This window comes from Pseudonaja textilis, chromosome 1 (genome assembly GCF_049901715.1).
Source record: "Pseudonaja textilis isolate UNSWEBS1 chromosome 1, rPseTex1.2, whole genome shotgun sequence".
Lineage (NCBI taxonomy): Eukaryota > Metazoa > Chordata > Lepidosauria > Squamata > Elapidae > Pseudonaja > Pseudonaja textilis.
Genome location: NC_141990.1, coordinates 170018165 through 170038742, shown reverse-complemented (window position 1 = coordinate 170038742; position 20578 = coordinate 170018165). Strand labels below are relative to the sequence as shown.

The following is a 20578-nucleotide window of genomic DNA, read 5'->3' as shown; positions in this document are numbered from 1 at the left end:
AGGAAGCTTGGCGGGTGCCAGAGGGGTGGTGAGCACTTTGCTGATCCTGAGGGTAAGGGTTGAGCCTCCCCCTCGCAACATCTTCACCTGAGGGCATTGCTGGCAGCCGTTCAGCCTCCTCAATGCGCAGAGGCAGGATGCAACACAAGTTCAGAGATTCCTTTCCCCCCATCTCCACTCCCTCGCAGGCCAGGGAACACCAGGAAGGGCTCCAATGCCGCGATCTGCGCGCTACCCTCCCTCCCCATGTGCATCAGTCCATCTGCCACCGGTATCATCCCCTGTAGTCCTATCACCCCACCAGCCATCTACAGCCTGTGGCTTGTCGGCCTCCAGACATCAGATTCCCACCACCCACCACAGTTCAGAGGCTCCCTTCCCCCCACCCCCAGGGACCGGGGAGAAAGAGAAGAGAAAGAGGGAGAAAAGGAGGGAAAGGAAAGAGAGATATGAGAGAGAAATCCCAGTGCTTTGTTTTCTGTGGGAAACGGGTCCAAATGACTCTGAGTATATAAGGTTGCAGAAACAGGCAGCCAAGCTAAGTGCCTGAAGGACCCCATCCCATCAGTGGGAGTCCAGGCGCTTCAGCAAGCGGCATGCTGGACGTGGTCCATGGGATTTATAATTACGAGTTTGGTGGTCCCTGTGGTCTAAAAGGTTGGCGACCCCATTCTAATGCATTGATTGTGAATAAATCCAGATTTATTAAGACTCTAAAGAGTCTCTAAAGAGACTTCAAACAGGATGAATTAGCTTTATACAATATTCCCATAAAACTCTAATTTAAAACTTTTATCCCAGTTATTTTTTATTTTTTATTTTTATTATATACAAACAATCCATCTTTTGATTAAACAATGTATCTGGGTACAAATAATGTTGTGCAACAACAATTACAATTTATACATATTCAAATATCCATACTCTATTCTTTATGCTACTATACATAATAGCATAACAAATCCCCTTCTTATATTTAATTCTTATTCCAGTGTTTACTACTACTCTCTAATATATTAAATTTATAATTTCCATTTTTGTTCTGCAGCCATTGATATCCCAGTTCTTGAGTACACATATTTGGTAAGGAGAAAATCAAAGGTTTAGGTAATGGGTCTTAATTAGTCACACCGCAATACATACGTTCTTGGACTCTTCTAGACCCTTTATTTATATAATTTTTATTGTTCTACTTACTCTGTACTTTTCCCTTGTTCCATTCCCATTAATGTGCCCACCTCTAAAGAACTCCAGGACTGCAACATAACCTTAGTGTTTGCACATTACCATTACATAGTAACCCAAATGCAATTCTACTGTGTTCACATTTTATTTTTGTTTTGTTTTTGATAATTTACATTTATCTTGGATCTGAAATTTCTCTATCGCTTCTTAGCAAAGGAATTCTTCAAACAATGATCCCAAAACGTTATCTTGCAATCTGTTAAATGACAATTTAGTTCCTGCCAACAATATAATTTTTTCTTCACATATCAGAATTGCTACTACAGACTGCTGCAATTCAAAGATGAATTTAAGCTCTTCAAGATCCTTGAAGTTACAATAGTCAAGAAACTGAGCTGGAGTCAAAAGATGGCTGAAATGTTGCTGTTATTAACTGGCTGTCAGATCCGTGTATCTGCCATTCTTCAATGGAAGAAGAAGGGGGGGGGGGGTTGATACAATTAATCCTTTTTGATGTAACCTGAATATATTAAATCTTATATTGATTCTGTATAACTTGCACACGATATACAACTGGAGGATTGGAGCCAGATGTCTAGAAACTTGTCACCTCTTGAAGATGAGATGGGACCATAAAAATTCCAGCTCTGGAAGATACCCCTGGGAACTCTCCTAAGATCCCAGAGAAGGGGAGGGGGGAATTAACATGTTGGTTCTTTGTTTGACTAAATCCACATTTAAATAAGGGGAGGGATTCTAACTCCTTTTATTACTGTATGCCTGGAAACATCTTAGACTCGCTTTGACTAGTGCTGGTATTCACTCCCTTTCAATAAAGGATTCCATTTGAAATATCTAGCTTTCAGAAGTTGATTCTTTTCGGTTGAAGGGAAAAAGTCCAGTGCTTACATAAAGCAGAGTCTGCAATAGAAGTCAACCCGGAGAGGATTTTTTTTTTAAATAAAAACTTCACTCTATCGAGGGGACCCTGCAAAAATGTCTGAATATAGCAAGGAGCAAGGAGAAGCTGAATGCTGGGGAGAAACTTCGACAACTCCCCAACCAGACACTGACTTGGTGTACCCCATCGAAGACAGTGAAAATTCCACAAAGCCCCTGGTGGTCTATAGGCCTAGGAAAGAGAGACAGCTGGGACGGAAGAACCAAGGGAGTAACCATCACCTGGGGTAACCGTAAACACGAGTGGAAATTGGAACTGGAGGCCCTATCTGATCAGGAAGAATGGGTCAAGAAACCACTGGCAGATGACCAACTGAAACGGTACATAAATCGCCTCATGAGGGAAGCCCTGGAAGACCTCAATGTGAGGGATGGACCGGGTTGCCAACGTAGGAGAGTGAGGGAACCAGAAGTTGGAAGGACCCAAGCCGTCACCCCTGATCCAGCTGAGAATGTTCGGGCAGTGGAACAAGCTGAAGGACCAGCAGCCTTACCAGATACCCGACCCCTTCTTGCCCCAGAGCAGGGGATTAACCCGCCCCAACCCAGAGACATACAACTGCAGAGAAAGGTCCTGCCCTTAGGGGTAGAATTCAATGGGGACCCCCCCAAACTGGGGTTTTTCCTGGCACAAGTCCTCACCTATATACAATATGGGAGGAATTCTCCTGACCCAGGGGGCCCGAGTGTGAGTTGTCACCCTGGACCTAGAAGGGGCAGCAGCCAAATGAATGGTGACTCTCCACAACGTCAAAGTGCCAGAAATGAGGAACTTCGAGAGATTCAAGACACCCCTATGCAGAGACCCCCTCGCCGATAGAAAAGCCCGCAACTGCATTAGAGTTGTAAAGCAAGGCTGCCGCCTGATAGCTGAGTACACCGAGGAATTTCGTGACCTGGCCGGGCGAGTCGACTGGCCAGAAGATATCCTAGTCTGTTGGTTCAAAGATGGACTCAATGATGACCTATATGCTGCCTGCCTGGCCCGTGGGGCCCCAAAACTCCTGCATGAATGGTACCTGATGGCAGAAGAGGCGGAGATAGACATGACCTATAACCAGTACGACAGTGGCAGAGTTTGGAGAAGATCCTCACCCCAGGGAAAGCGGGAATTTTTCAAACCCCAAACCATCATGACCCCAAGACCAGCTGGCTGCTTTAAGTATGGAAGAGGGGGGCACCATGCAGCAGAATGCCATTCAAAAACCCCTGCCAGAAAGCCAGACCACCCATCGGGGAAAACCTGGAAAATCCAACACTCGAGGAAAAGAAACTGGCCTGAGAAGCTGTTAGGTTCTGTTCCCCCCACCCCCACGACCCAGAGGAAGAAACCCCAAAGCCCCAAGGAGACATGAGCCAGTCTAAAAGTGATCTGGAAGACAACCTGCTGGTAAGCGACCCAATCACTCTACCCCTAAGACTGTTTATCCCCAGCCAAGGGAAGGAGGAGGAAGTTGCAGCGTTACTGGATTCAGGATGCACCTGGTGCCTAATCAACCCCTCCTTAGCAGAGAAATTGGGAATCCAACTAAAGAAAATGGAAAATCTCATCGCTTTTTGCCAATTAGATGGAACTATGGGGGGTGGGGGTGGAGCCAGCCAGTTTTGCCACAGAACCATTGAAAATAAGACTAGGGAACCATAGTGAGATGCTCACATTCATTGTAGCACCAGGAATGAAAAGGCCACTAGTACTAGGACTCACATGGCTACGGAAATGGAATCCAAAAATAAACTAGGAGAGAGGAACCGTACATTTCCAGAAACATGTAGCATTTGCAAACAGCCCAGAGGAAAGGAAAAGAAAGGGAACAGAACAGAGAATCAGCCATGGCCAGTCAGCCGGCTGAACCCATTAACATCTCCAACGAGTACCAGGACTTAGCCGAAGTATTTAGCGAGGAGGCTTCTGATGAACTCCCACCCCATTGCACCACAGACTGCGCCATTGAAATCCTACCAGGGACTAAACTTCCAAAACCAAAAATGTACTGCATGCCCCCCAAAGAATTAAAAACTCAGGGCATTTATTGATAAAAATCTAAAAACTGATTCCACTGAACCTACCTGACCAAAAATAGCAGCCCCAGTATTATACCGTGAAAAGAAAGATGGCACGGTGCATTTATGTGTTAATTACAAAAATCTTAATGTCATCAGTATGGAGAATATGTACCCACTCCCCCTCATGAAGGACATGTTAGCCCACCTTTCTAAAGGATTTTTTTTTAAAGTTAGACCTACGAGAGGCATACTACCACATTGGAATAAGGGAAGGGGATGAGTGGAAGACTGGGATGCTACCAATTTAAAGTGCTCCCTTTTAGATTACAAGGAGCCCCTGCCGTGTTCATGCAATTAATTAATGAGACCCTTCATGAATTTTTGTACAAAGGGGCTCTTGTTTATCTCGTATATTTTAATCTACACCAAAACAAAAGAAGAACACACCAAATTACTTTGTGCAGTTCTCACAAACCTCCTAAATGCCAAACTATACTCAAAACTCTCTAAATGTGAATTCCACCAAGAAAAAAATTGACTACCTGGGATATAGAATATTCCATGAGGGAATAGAGATGGACCCACAAAAAGTAAAAGCTGTCATCGATTGGGAGCCTCCCCATACTCGCAAACAACTGCAGAGCTTCCTGGGTTTTGCAAACTTTTACTGCCAGTTCATCCCAGCTTTTGCGAATATCGCCCTCCCCATCATGAACTTGTTAAAAACAAAAGGAGGGGGAAACCCAAACCAAGGCAACCCCTTACCTGGACGATGGAATGCCAAGCAGCATTCGAAAAACTCAAACGTCTGTTCTCAGCAGAACCAATCCTGAAACACCCAGACCCTGAACAACCATTTGTCATCCAAGAGGACGCTAGCGATGTAGCAGTTGGAGCAGTTCTACTCCAAAAGAATGGACATGGACAGTTACAACCATGTGCTTATACTTCCAAGAAACTGACAGAAACCAAGCAAAGATGAGCCATATGGGAGAAAGAGCCATATGCTGTGCGATGGGCATTCCTCACATGGAGGCATTTCCTAGAAGGGAACCAAATCAGTCTGGACTGATCATAAAAATCTAGAAGCCCTGAAAACTCCACGGAAACTCTCAGAAAAACACTTGCTTACTCAAAGATGGTCTAGCCTGGGTAGAAAACAAACTTTACATCCCTGCCAGCCAGAGGATGGACCTCATGAAATGTTGCCACAACTCAAAAATAGCGGGGCACTTGGTTTTGTAAAAACCCTGCACCTCATCAAAAGACAATTTTGGTGGCCATCTCTCAAAAAGGACATTGAAAACTATGTTGCTAGTTGCCTATTCTGCTGCAAAAAAAAGACAAAATCTCCTGGACTTTTACAAACAGTGACAGAACCTTCAGCACCCTGGAAAGAGATCTCTCTGGACTTTATAGTGGAACTCCCTGAAAGTGCAGGAAATACTGTCATTTGGGTTGTAACTGATCTTTTTTCAAAACAGGTTCATTTTGTACCATGCCAGAAGATCCCAACAGCCAAGGCCTTGGCAAACTTGTTTTTAATACACATTTATCGCCTTCATGGAGCTCTCCAAAGGATTATCTCAAATAGGGGTGTACAATTCACATCCACATTTTGGCGGGTATTTTTAAACCTATTAGGCTCAGAGGTTGTCATCATCAAATCACCCCCAGTCTAACAGCAGGGCTGAGAGATCAAACAGCGTATTAGAATAATATTTAAGATGCTTTATTAATTATCAACAGGACAATTGGACTGACCTCCTTCCTTTGCAGAGGTAGCATACAACAACTCGGTCCACAGTAGCACTGGTTTCACCCCATTCCAGGTAGCCACAGGCCAAGTATTCAACCCCATGGCGGAATTACCCAACAAGGAACCTGAAATTCCCTCCCTTAAGGAGTGGATTAATAATTTGCAAGCCACTTGGCCAGTGGTCAGACTAGTCTTACAAGAGGCTAGTGCAGCTTTTAAAGCTCAGGGGGACAAAAGACAGGTACATCTAGTGTTTCACTGTAGCCTACTCAAACCAGAGATCACTTCAAACCTTAGATTCCCCCCTCCCACACTTCCAACTCCCATTATGGGACATGGGGAACAATATTTTGAAATTAAATCTATCCTTGATTCGTGTACTCACTGTGGATCCACACAATATTTTGTAGCTTGAAAATATCTTCCTTCCTCAGAAAATGAGTGGGTAGCCAAAAGACATGTAAAAGCACTCACATTACTACATAAGTGCCACCTGAAATACCCTCACAAACCACCGTAAGTTATAAATGTAACACATGTCTTATGTTTTCCAGGTGGATTTATCAAACTTTTGAGGAGGGCAGGATGTCAGATCTGTGTATCTGCCATTCTTCAATGGAAGAAGGGTGGGGGGGAGTTGGTACAAGTAATCCTTTTTGATGTAACCTGAATATATTAAATCTTATATTGATTCTATATAACTTTCACATGATATACAACTGGAGGATTGGAGCCAGATGTCTAGAAACTTTGTCACCTCTTGAAGAGATAACAAGATGAGAAGGGACCGTAAAAATTCCAGCTCTGGAATACCCCTGGGAACTCTCCTAAGATACATTCCCAGAGAAGGGGAGGGGGGAATTAACATTAACATATCCCGTGGCTTGCATAAACCGCTCCTGCCCCTTTCAAAATGGCCCCTCGGCACTTCTCTCAGGCACCCAGGGCCTTCCGAGAACTGGGGGAGGGGATGTAGGTATGCCAGTGGAGACGGGCTTTGGTTGCTCGTTCTGCTGCAACCCCAAACCCTTGGTTGCAGCTCACGAGCACTCTGTCTGCCAGGGGAACCAAAGCAGCCAAACGCCGCCTTCTGGTTCTGCATCCCTGGACAGAGCTCCAGATGGAAGGGCTTGCTTTGGACCTAGGCTGGAGTGACGAGGAGGGAAACCGTGCGACCAGAGGCCTGGCTGCCACAGCCTGCAAGAAGATCTTCAGCGCCACCAGCATAACAGGCCTGCCCACCGTGGCACAAGCCCTGGAGGCAGGGGAGGGGGCGTCAGCCTCGGGGGAGAACAAGTGGGGGACCTATGAAGGGGCAGTGAAAGAACACACTCGGGATGTGGCTGCTTCCCAGGAAAAAGTGGAGGGGTGGGCGCGAGTATCAAAGAAGTAGCTCCTTGCATTGTGACTGCTAGTATTAAAAAGAAGAATAGAAAAGGGGGCTGCTGTAGATTGTTTAATGTACTGCTAAATTGGCCACGCCCACCCAGTCACATGACCACATAGTCACACCCACCCAGTCACATGACCACATAACCACACCCATCAAGCCATGTCTACCAAGCCGCAGAACCGGTAGTAAAATTTTTTGAATCCCATCACTGGAAAAAACCCTCCAAGAATTACTCACTAACACTGGAGGTGTATCTGGTTCTTCATGGTACTGCATATTCCTTTTTTCACGAGTTTCCTAGAATAATAATACAGCACTATCAGGTGTCAGGAAGAGATCACAAAACTCTAAAGCAGGGGTGATGTCAAAAGGATGGTGTAAAAAAAAAGCCATCCTTTATGTAAATTTATACGGGCTCGAGTTTGGCTCTCAAAAATCTAATTAGTTTTGGCTCCTTGTACTAACAGTAATACTAAGATGCCATTCACAGATTCCATATAAAGCTACAGTTCATTTTTTAAATAGATATGTGTTGTGGCTCCGGGCTTGGATTCAGCTCCTGTGATTGATATGAGTTCAAGTGAAGAGGTTACGTCAGAACAATTTGAACCAGCCTGGCTTACTGATTGGACTGATAACCAGGATGAGGAGATGGACGTGACAAAGGACGACAGACCTGATGTATTAGAATTGTCAGGACCTTTGATCTCCTCTGGTTCTTTATCTGATCAACAGCCGGGAATGGCTGACAGGGAAGTTTTGAGAGAATCTTCTAGTGGAGATGAGAACTTGGAAAATTTGTGGTTAAATGTAAAAAATAGAAGACGGTTGAAAAGGCAAAATCAGCTGGAGCAAATGAGAAGAGCAAGTCAGTAAATTAGCACGTTGCCTTAATGAGTATAAAAGGACACAGCTGGGCTGGTGCATTTCGCCAGGAACAAAATGACTATTTGAGTGAGGACGTTACAGCAAAGAGCTCTGAGGCTGAGGATTTATTGCCAGGACTGGTTTGCTGGACAGAGTAAGATTTATGCTGTGGTTTCTGCCAGCCGTTATCTAACAAGACTTCTTTCCGTTTGATTTAATTGTGAAACGGCTGCTTTCTGTTTTGTTCGTTTGAATTTCGAAGGGGAGTCATAACATTATTGTTCCTGGCCCAAACAAACCATCTTTAAAGCAAGATGGATTCAAATCAACTGCAGCGTTTGGTAGAGCAGCAACAACAACAAATTAATCAGCTACTGCAAAGCAATGTGACGCTTCAGAATCAGGTAACACAATTGCTGAATTATGTTTCCAGCTTACCAAGCCCTGCTGCTGTTCCCCCTGCCCCTCCTGTGAGGAAAAGCCCAGTATCCATGCCGGAGAAATTTTCTGGGCAAATGGACAGGTTCCCGGCATTTATGGGTCAATGCCAATTGTTTATCTCTCTGAGGCCTGAAGACTTCCCAACTGACCGGTCTAAAGTAGGATTTATGATCAGTTTATTAACCGGGCAGGCTGCTAATTGGGCTACTCCCTTGTTGGTTCAAGATAGCCCGTTGTTGAATAATTTCCAGGGTTTTCTTCAACAAATGAGAGTGATGTTTGAGAACCCAATTAAGATACAAACTGTGGACAGACGGTTATGGGACATTAATCAGGGGAAACGTTCCCTGCAGGAATACGTGGCAGAATTTCGTTTGCTGTGTATGGACTCTAACTGGAACGAACCGGCTCATATGGCTGCATTCCAGGAAGGCTTGTCTGATGCCATCAAAGATGAGCTGGTCCATGCAGAGCGGGCTTTAACTTTGGATGCATTGATAGTTCAGTGCTTACGAATTGAAGCTCGTTTACAGCAACGTGGACGCAAACGGCTCGGTATGGAACCATCTTCGTTTTCTCGTGCACAACCCACGCCACCGAGAGTTTTCCAACCCACGGTTAATGTTGAGGAGCCAATGGAGTTAGGCGCACTCCGCCCTCGCTTAACGGTGCGAGAACGTTCGAGAAGGTTCCAGGAAGGCTTGTACCTTTATTGCGGGGGTCCGGGACATTTTGCAAATTCCTGCACTCGGAGAAGGACTCGCCGACCTGTGTCTGAAACCATTCCTGGCCCGTCGGGAAACAGGGTAGGCCCGACCTCAGGGAAACCCTAGGTCGGGCACATCCTCCACCCCCATCCCAAATTGCCGAAGTAAATCCTGGTCCTCCTCGGCATTTACTTTTGGACACTTGTATCTTCTTACAGTCCCAGAAGGAAGGAATTCCTGCCATTGCGCTGGTGGATTCAGGGGCTACAACCAGCTTCATGGACTGTGCTTTTGTTAAACATTTTGGAATTCCTTTGATTCCTGTGAACCCACCCATTAAGGTGGAAACCGTAGATGGGCGTGAACTCAAGTCGGGACCCATTCGCTGTGCTACTCAGCCAGTGCGTATGCGTATTGGGGATCATGAGGAGGCGATAAGTTTTTACGTCACCTCGAACCTTCATCTCCCTTTGGTGCTCGGAATGTCCTGGTTGTGTTTGCACGATCCGTTGGTGGCTTGGTCGCAGAACGCCATTTCTTTTCCAAGCCTACAATGTGTGGACCACCTGAGGCATGTTTGCGCTGGCCAAGATATCGCCGCTCCTGCTGTCTCGATTCCTTCGGAGCTGTCAGACTTCTCCGATGTTTTTAGCGAACAGGAGGCAGACCGATTACCCCCACATCGTGCTTATGATTGTCCCGTGGATCTGATACCGGACGCTCCATTGCCAAAGGGGAGATTATACTCCATGTCGGAGCCCGAGTTGGTTGCACTCCGAGAGTTTTTGGATAAAAACTTAGCTCGGGGATTTATTCGACCCTCATCGTCCCCTCTTTCGGCTCCCGTTCTTTTTGTTAAGAAGAAGTCGGGAGAACTGCATCTCTGTTGTGATTATAGAGGACTAAACTCTATCACTGTGAGGAATAGCTATCCCTTACCGCTCATTCCGGAATTGATGGAGCGGTTGCAGGAGGTTACTATCTTCACTAAACTCGATCTGCGTGGGGCTTACAACCTGGTTCGGATGCGCAAGAGGGATGAGTGGAAGATGGCATTTGGCACTCGTTATGGTCATTTCGAGTACACCGTCATGCCATTTGGTCTAACCAACACTCCCGCTGTATTCCAGCATTTGATGAACGACATTTTTGGGGACATGCTGGATCGGTTTGTCGTGGTGTATCTGGATGATATTTTAATCTACTCTCGGTCCAGGGATCACCACCTTCATCAGGTCCGTCAAGTGCTGCAGCGTCTTCGGGAGCATAAGCTCTATGCGAAACTGGAGAAGTGTTTCTTTTTTCAGTCGTTGATAGAGTTTTTAGGGCACATCATTTCTCCCGAGGGCATTGCTATGGACCCTAAAAAGGTTGAGGCATTGTGTAGTTGGGAAGCCCCTCGTCGAGTCAAGGACGTCCAACGTCTTTTGGGATTCGCCAACTACTATCGGACTTTTATCCCGGACTTTGCTAAAGTAATGGACCCCATAACTCAGCTCCTCCGTAAGAAGGTGCCGTTTGTGTGGGGGCCCCCGCAACAACATGCTTTTTACATTTTAAAGAAAGCGTTTATAGCTGAGCCGATATTGAGGCATCCTGATCCGAATCGTCCATTTGTGGTCGAGACAGATGCCTCTAATGTCGCTATCGGAGCGGTACTGTTACAAGCTTCGAAAGATGGCGCGCCTCTTTTCCCGTGCGCATACTATTCTAAGAAGCTCACAGCTTCAGAGCGCAATTACACCATCTGGGAAAAGGAGTTGTTGGCCATTAAGGCTGCTTTTGAGACCTGGAGACATCATTTAGAGGGGGCTCGGCACAAGGTAGAGGTTCGGACAGATCACCGAAACTTGGAACATTTGACCACAGCTAAGAAATTGAACCAACGCCAGATTCGGTGGTCGTTGTTTTTTGCCAGGTTCAATTTCTCCGTTACTTATGTTCCGAGTGGACATAATCGGAGGGCAGACGCGCTGTCTCGGAAGCCCAAGTATATCGGGCCCGAGAATCCTCTTCCTCTACGAACGGTGTTACCACCAGAATCCTTGGCCCTACTGCAAGATCCAGTAGACTTGCGGGCTCGCATACAAGAGGCGCAACGATTGGATGCATGGACGCAGCAGAGACGGGGGGACGTCGGACCTGATTCTCCATGGTCCATTGAAGAGGACTTGCTCCGACATCGGGGTTTATTATACGTACCTACCAGGTCGTTGAGAGCTCTCATCATGACACAATGTCATGATAACCCTGCTGCTGGCCATTTTGGATTTTATAAAACCTTGCATTTGGTCATCCGGACTTTTTGGTGGCCTCGGGTTCATCACGATGTGTTCTCTTACGTCGCTTCTTGCGTCCAGTGTAGGCAAGCGAAAGCGGCGTTGGGTGCGCCCCCTGGACTCCTCCAACCATTGCCGACTCCGAGCAGACCATGGGGAGCAATCTCCATGGACTTTCTCACGCATTTACCATCCTCGTCGGGCTTCACGACGGTACTCGTGGTAGTTGATATGTTGACTAAAATGGCTCATTTCATTCCCTGTAGGAGATTACCTTCATCCCGCACTACGGCTCAGCTATTTTTACAGCATATCTTTCGTCTGCATGGACTGCCAGATAGAGTGGTTTCTGATCGTGGGGTTCAGTTTACTGCGCAGTTTTGGAAACAGTTAATGGCAGCGCTACAAGTTCAGGTATGCTTAGCGTCAGCGCACCATCCGGAAACTGATGGCGGGACTGAGAAGGTGATTGGCATTCTTACCCAATATTTGAGGTGTTTTGTTAATCAGCGACAAAGCGATTGGGCGAAATACCTCCCATTGGCAGAATTCGCTTTTAATAACTCGCAGCACACCTCCACTCTGGTAACGCCATTTTTCGCGAATGTAGGTTATCATCCGCGCTTCTTCCCATTAACTTGGATGGATTCACCGGTTCCTGAGACACAAGATTTTCTGGAGGAACTACAAGCGGTCCACCGTTTAGTAAGACAACAATTTGAACGAGCGAAAGAGGACTATAAACGGTTTGCGGACCGGTCACGTCGAGCACCGCCTCCGTTAGCTGTGGGTGACAAGGTGTGGTTGTCCACGAAACACCTTCGGATCGATCGCCCAATTAGGAAATTGGACCATCGTTTCATCGGTCCATTCCCGATTGAGGCGGTTATCAACCCTGTGGCATACCGGCTCACCTTACCGCGCTCCATGCGTATTCACCCTGTATTCCATCGCTCTCTTTTAGTTCCTGACTCCCCAGACTGTCCTCTGCGTGCTCCAGCTGGTACGACTTCCCCATCAATGCCCCGTGAGGAGGCGGAGGTTGATGACACGGTGGTCAGCGTTACTGATTCGCGTTGGCTCAAGGGTCGTTTTCAGTATTTAGTTGGGAGGAGAGTGGATGACTCGGAAATTTGCTCATGGACGGATGCGTCTGCAGTTCATGCTCCAGACATCATTCGGGACTTTCATGAACGTTTCCCTTCGAAACCGCATCCGGATCGTCAGACCCGGGGGAAGGGCCCTGCGGTGAGGGATAATGTTGTGGCTCCGGGCTTGGATTCAGCTCCTGTGATTGATATGAGTTCAAGTGAAGAGGTTACGTCAGAACAATTTGAACCAGCCTGGCTTACTGATTGGACTGATAACCAGGATGAGGAGATGGACGTGACAAAGGACGACAGACCTATGTATTAGAATTGTCAGGACCTTTGATCTCCTCTGGTTCTTTATCTGATCAACAGCCGGGAATGGCTGACAGGGAAGTTTTGAGAGAGTCTTCTAGTGGAGATGAGAACTTGGAAAATTTGTGGTTAAATGTAAAAAATAGAAGACGGTTGAAAAGGCAAAATCAGCTGGAGCAAATGAGAAGAGCAAGTCAGTAAATTAGCACGTTGCCTTAATGAGTATAAAAGGACACAGCTGGGCTGGTGCATTTCGCCAGGAACAAAATGACTATTTGAGTGAGGACGTTACAGCAAAGAGCTCTGAGGCTGAGGATTTATTGCCAGGACTGGTTTGCTGGACAGAGTAAGATTTATGCTGTGGTTTCTGCCAGCCGTTATCTAATAAGACTTCTTTCCGTTTGATTTAATTGTGAAACAGCTGCTTTCTGTTTTGTTCGTTTGAATTTCGAAGGGGAGTCATAACAGATATGTTATTTTAAATTAAAATCTACATTATAGTTTGTATACTTAAAAGGGGGAGGGGAAGCCATCTTTTAAACTTTTGTTTTCCTAGACTTTTTTAAGCACCCAGATTTTCCTTCCATGTAAAATATGCTATGAAGTAGCTTCATATATTCACTGCCATGTCCATGTGAAATGTCCCTATGGATGTCCTCAGGTTTCCTACAACTGGCTACACTCTGGCTAAGCCAAAATTAGACAAAGTACACTGCTCAAAAAATTAAAGGGAACACAAAAATAAGACATCCTAGATCTGAATGAATGAAATGTTCTTATTAAATACTTTGTTCATTACATAGTTGAATGTGCTGACAACAAAAACACACAAAAATTATCAATGGAAATCAAATTGAGCAACCCACGGAGGTCTGGATTTGGAGTTACACTCAAAATTAAAGTGGAAAAAAACACAACAGGCTGATCCAACTTTGATGTAATGTCCTGAAAACAAGTCAAAATGAGGCTCAGTAGTGTGTGTGGCCTCCACATGCCTGTATGACTTCCCTACAATACCTGGGCATGCTCCTGATGAGGTGGCAGATGGTCTCCTGAGGGAGCTCCTCCCACACCTGGACTAAAGCATCCCCCAACGCCCGGACAGTCTGTGGTGCAACGTGGCGTTGATGGATGGGGCGAGACATGATGTCCCAGATGTGCTCAATTGGATTCAGGTCTGGGGAACGGGCAGGCCAGTCCATAGCATCAATGCCTTCGTCTTGCAGGAACTGCTGACACACTCCAGCCACATGAGGTCTAGCATTGTCTTGCATTAGGAGGAACCCAGGGCCAACCACACCAGCATATGGTCTCACAAGGGGTCTGAGGATCTCATCTCGGTACCTAATGGCAGTCAGTCCCTCCTTGCACAAAGGCGGAGATAGCAGTCCTGATGCTGAGTTGTTGCCCTCCTACAGTCTCCTCCACGTCTCCTGATATACTGGCCTGTCTCCTGGTAGTGCCTCCATGCTCTGGACACTACGCTGACAGACACAGCAAAAATCCTTGCCACAGCTCGCATTGATGTGCCGTCCTGGATGAGCTGCAGTAGCTGAGCCACTTATGTGGGTTGTAGACTCCGTCTCATGCTACCACTAGAGTGAAAGCACTGCCAGCATTCAAAAGTGACCAAACCATCAGCCAGAAAGCATAGGAACTGAGAAGTGGTCTGTGGTCACCACCTGCAGAACCACTCCTTTATTGGGGATGTCTTGCTAACTGCCTATGCTTTCCACTTGTTGTCTATTCCATTTGCACAACAGCATGTGAAACTGATTGTCAATCAGTGTTGCTACCTAAGTGGACAGTTTGATTTCACAGAAGTGTGATTGACTTGGAGTTACATTGTGTTGCTTAAGTGTTCCCTTTATTTTTTTGAGCAGTGTATATTACAGCTTAGTCAGGGGTAGGATTACATATTTTTAACAGCCAGTTATGTGGGCATGGCTTAGTGGGTGTGGCTTGGTGGTCATGCAACTATGTGGTCATGGCTTGGTGGTCATATGACTGGCAGGGCCAACTCAACATCACTCACATTGAGGGGTGCATCTCCTTGCCTGGCCTCTCGTGACTGTCGGGATGCTGCAACGGTCATAAGTGTGAAAAAGTCACTTTTTTCAGTGCCACTGTAACTTTGAATGGTCACTAAATGAACTGTCACCTGTAGAAAAATACAAAAAGCTTCTTTGTTTGCAAAAAGCTGCCCTAAGTACCAATCATTAGATTAAAAATACCTGCAAGCTGGAGTTACAAATCAGGCAGGGTGCCAGAGCACCTTGAGGAATTAAAATAGCTAAAATGCAATGATAACTATCAGCAGCCAACTCTTGTTCATAAAGTGAAACCCTTTATCAGAGAGGTCATTTAAGCTCTCCAGAAAGAGCATACCCAGGAAAAGTAATCCTTAGATCCATTTGCACCACTTAAAGACACAAGCTGGTCTCACTCACCTCACAAGATATCCTAAGGAAATCATCCAGATTTAAGGAAAGATCATATGTCCCCCCCCCCCCTGCGAAAGGCAGTAAAAAAATCAGTGCCAAGCTTGCATCCTGCCTCTTGGAAGTACACCCCAAAAGGACAGTGCCAGATATCACTAAAGCAATGAAGGAAGACCCCCCTCCCGCCCAGATAAAAAAGCAGGAAAAAATTCAAACACAATACAAATAATTAAATCATAAAAGTAGCTGTTGCTTGTTAAACCAATTACCAGAACAAATAGACACAGGAACTAGTCAGGTTTTTCATCCCAGTTTCTTTTCAGGAACAGAGATTAATCTTTTTACTTCCAAACAAAGCTGAATAGGGAAAATTATCCCATCAATAAACACAGGATTAAATGTCACCAAGCACAGAATTAAACTTCATCAAAAACCAGTTTTAGACCAAAACTCAGAAAGTTCATGTTTGAATGTCAATCTTTCTAGCTAACCAAGAAGACTTGCTGAACATCACTTATCTTGGTTCCTGGTCATTAAAAGCTTCTTTCCGGCAGCTCTGCTTTGATATTCAATTATTTCTTCAAAGTGCTAACTCCAACAGGGGAGTATTTCATCCCAATAGCAGTGTAAAAAGCTGAAAACAACCCTTCCCCTTTAAGAAAGTCAAGCAAAATACTAGCAAAGGAGGAAAAAACTCCAGAGAAGCTCCGGAGACAAGAAGTCTAGGCGTACCGCCAAGAATGTAATAAGGGTTAACAGAGAAGCAGTTTCTGTAAGCAACAACACCAGAATGTTTCTTTCCCGCCTACCTTACAGAATTAGCCCTGTAAAGTGGAAAAAAACAAAAGGAGGTTTCTTCCAGCCAGTTCACCGAGCTGCTTAGAAAGTTAACAACAGGTTCTAGCAAATAGGTGAGAATTGGTAGAATCCCACCCCTGAACTTAGTATGCCTATTCAGCTACCATGGTAGTTGTAATTTGATTTGTTAATTCAGATACCAAATAGTATTTATGTAGATAATAGTAAATGGATTTCCCACTGTTTCTCAGTTCTGTTTCCTAATAACTGCAATCCAAAATTCTGCTGTTTAATGTAATCTCTGGATTCAATTGTTAATGCCTCCCATGACCCATCTCATTCAAAGACATTGGCTTAACCAATAATATTAATACTTTCATGCCCATCCAAGGAACATGGGGAAAATATAGTTCTATCATGCTTTGCTAAGCATTGCCAATAAGTATTAGAAAGCTATTAAGAAACTGGATATTTACCCCCATATGAGTGCTATTAACATCTGTGTCCAAGTAATGTGGGTTGATATTGAAAGGAGCCAATTGGAGAGCTGTCAAAGAAAGTGGATACACAATGGGCATATCATTTGTTGTGTTGATGCTTATGGTTGCTACATTGGTTCCTGCACTGGATCCAATGTATGGGATACCATCCTGTAAAAAAAAACATGGAATAAAGTAACAGTTAGTGCTTATAAAAATTGACTAGAACTAAAAAATCTGAAGATGAAGATGCTCATGTAGATACAGAACATAGATTTTTCCATTTTAAGATACTGGCATGGAAATTAAAGTCCAGTTTTTTCTTAATCTGAAAAGCTAATCATAGGAAGTGCACTCTGACTGCATATTTCTCTTTTTACCATACCGAAAACAAAATCACGAGGAAACTGTCAAATCTACACTAAAAGCTTTTGTAATGCAATTCTGAAATGTGACAGTTATAACTGACCATCCTATACATACAAAGCAGCATATAAGACCTGAAGCTTTATTGAACTTAAATCATGTTTACCTTTAAAGTGTAAAAATACTAAAGAATAAAAACATATATTGCAATTTCATTAAAGTCTAGGGCAGCAACTACCGGCAAAGTTGCATGATTAATACTCCAAGTTACTCTGAAGTTACAATTTGGGTTGCTAACTGAACTCCATCGCATGTAGAGATCCTATCATATGTTATAACAAATCTAAGACAGAGTTTTGGGAATGAAATCTGACTCCAGAGGATGTGGATGGAAAGAATTACTTTATGTCTGAATATTCTTGGACTATCTTTTTTCCTTTGAAAGTGTGATCCAACCTGAATATTTAAATATATCAAGGATTGTCCAGGATGTTGCTAATACTAGTGCTATTAGTTGCTAATAGTAGTGCTTTAAAACTCCAGCTTGTCCTTTCCAAGGAAGGCCAGATCCAGGTCACTTTTGGAGGCTGATCCAAAAGATTCCACATAAAAACTGACTGGTCATTGAGTCCACAAAAGTTGTACAACCCTAAACCTCAGAAAGACCACTCCCACAATGGCAAGCAAGGTTTCAGCTTCAGTGGCTGAAGTTTTATTCTGTTGAATCTAGCATTTGAGGGACTGCACTTATGCAAGATAGAAATCAACACATTCTGTGCATTGCACTAACATTCCCTTGCACTAACATTCCCTTTCCCTAAAATATGCTCTGTTTTGAAAGGTGAAACAAAGTTATCATAAAGGATACAGTATTATTATAATGGTGGAAAGCCAGTGTGATAGGCCAGCTGTCAGCCTTCAAGATTTTCTCCCTTTGCTTTGCATCTTTCGGCTGTCATAAATAACGGGGGAAGGAGCGGGGATATGGTTATGGGAAGTGAGCTGGAGGTGTTACAAAACAGAACTATATAAGTTGGGGGAGGGAAGATTCTTGCTTAGGCTTCTATCCTATGCTATGCGCAGCTGCAACTCTTTATCAAAATATGTCAAGGTCAACGGACAGAGGCCTCAACACCACCTGGAGATGCCCACATGATGATATACACGACTTTTAATTGGATGAGCCAATTGAACTATTGGGTGTGGGAACGTTGCCATCACTTTGTATATGGGTTTTACGCACCCATTTTCTCAGATTCAGAATTCTTTTGTTGCTACCACTTGATTTCCAGTAAAAGATATCTTTTCTCTAATTAATGGAGTCTAAGTATTTCTTTCTTGGATTTTGAATGGAGCACCAGCTGACATTAATCTCATACAGGGGTGTCCAGTTTACCTCAAACTTTTGGAAGGAGTTCCTGAAGTTATTGGGTTCTGCCCAGGGCTTAAGCTCCGCCCACCATCCACAAAACAATGGGGCTTGTGAGAGAACTAACTCAGTATTGGAACAGTATCTTCAATGTTATATAAATTATCAGCAAGATGATTGGATGACTTTTAATTGGATGAGCCAATTGAAGTATTGGGGGTGGGAACTTTGCCATCACTTCGTATATGGGATTTACGTGCCCATTTTCTCAGATTCAGAATTCTTTTGTTGCTACCACTTGATTTCCAGTAAAAGATATCTTTTCTCTAATTAATGGAGTCTAAGGATTTCTTTCTTGGATTTTGAATGGAGCACCAGCTGACACCAGCTTTGATTCTTTGCATCTTTACCTAACCCCTTTTGGCCTAGATATAGCACACATGGGCTGCAACAGTCCAAGTGACCCCCTATATCTTAGCAAAGAGTTAGTCTTCTGTATCTCTTTGTAGCCATCTAGTCTGTGCAGCCAAGGTCTGGTGAGCATATTTGGATGACAAAGAGTTGCCACAGGAATTGTCTGAGGGACTATGGAAATGTACTAAGAATGGAACGAGATCCCATGGATATAAGTAAAAAGCACCAGATTTCTTCTTCAGATTATGGAGAAGATAGATGCATATTTACTGTTTAATAAACCACAATACAATTAAAGCCTCCCTTTGTTCTCCATGCTTTTCAATACACACTGCAGGGGAGAAGATTTCAATAAACAGTTGTAGACCTTTTTATTATGATCCAGCAGAGCTGACACAAAACATGGCTCCCAAAGTTAATGAAACCTCCTCAAATTGTTACATTTCACAGGAATGCCAAAACTTTTCTAGATTTCTGTGGTTCTTTGTGGTGGGAGCTTTTTATGAAAAGGAAGTTTCTTGTATATGATCTTGGCTCTTTATTTTGTTATAATTTTAAGAGTTGGTCTACCTTTAAATGTCTGGTGGATATGCTAATGCTGACTGTGCTGTGCTATACATGCACTCAACCTAATGCATGCTGTTATTACAAGATTCAGTTCCCCATTCTTCGACTTCATCTTTGTTTTAGAAATGCCCTACCACATACTCATTAGCATTTTCCAGAGCATTTTCTCTGTAGAGCTATCAAAATACAGACCTTCTATGTAGAAATTGTATAAAAACTACAGAAGTGATGCCCCGCTTTTACCATATGAATCTGGATTTTGAAAGTCATCTGGGACTCTAACCGTTACAAAGCATCAGAGACTATCATTGTTTCATATTGCCCTTTCCACATGAAGAGTCACCAGATTAGAACAGAAGCTCTATATTCCATGCTTCTGAGACTCTGAAGGATAGCAACAGCATAGATTGGTCCTTCCCTATTCAGTTTCATGCCCTTATTCCAATGTAATAATGCTCAGCATCATTCAGAGTTCTTGGCCTAGCAAAACATGATCTCCAGGTAAACACTAAGAGAGCAGAGTCTCATCAGCATACAGCTTGCATAAGCCATCTTGAACATTCCCTGGAAAATTGTGGCATCCATGGAATAATCATCTCTGGATGCTTAACTCAGAAAAACAGAATACTTTCAAAGAATAAAAGTCCACTCAAAATGGACTCTTTAGAGAGCTTAACACAGCATGTGTTAAGTTTAATGTTTAATATAGTTATAATTTCTGAGCATGTACCAAATGTTTGTTTCAGAATTACTTAACTACCTCAAGAACTCGTTTTCTGATTGGCTGTATCAAATCATTGTCGTAAAGAGCTTTCAAAAGACGAAAAGTATTGCCACCACCTACAGAAAGAGAAAGTACTGTTGGATTAAGTTTATTCCTTTTGTTTTGTCCACAATATACAATACATCCTATACATATTCCTATACATATTCTTCTACCCAGAAGTAAATCCTACATGGCCTTTTTGTCACTGCAATACAAAAATTATGTTGAGACTTTAGAGTACAGAAAGGAGCAAATATGATTAAGAGATTGGAGGCTAATGAAAAGAAGGACTAGAGATGACATGACAGCAGTGTTCCAATATCTAAGGAGTTGCCACAGAGAAGAATGGGTCAATCTATTCTTCAAAGCACCTGAGGGCA

The 20578-nt window shown here is 44.0% G+C and overlaps 1 protein-coding gene across 2 annotated transcripts in view; it reads right to left on the bottom strand.

Moving 5' to 3' along the window:
* LOC113433940 (alpha-aspartyl dipeptidase-like) overlaps positions 1–20578 on the bottom strand; it is a 32395-nt gene that overhangs the window by 5043 nt on the left and 6774 nt on the right. Inside the window, exons 5-7 of one of the 2 annotated variants that reach the window (XM_087916499.1) lie at positions 20193–20272; positions 16714–16887; positions 7539–7598 (exon numbers count right to left, since the gene is read on the bottom strand). In XM_087916499.1, the coding sequence (XP_087772625.1) occupies positions 7539–7598; positions 16714–16887; positions 20193–20272 (314 nt within the window). The remainder of the gene's footprint in view (positions 1–7538; positions 7599–16713; positions 16888–20192; positions 20273–20578) is intronic. The other variant, XM_087916562.1, reaches the window with a different exon arrangement.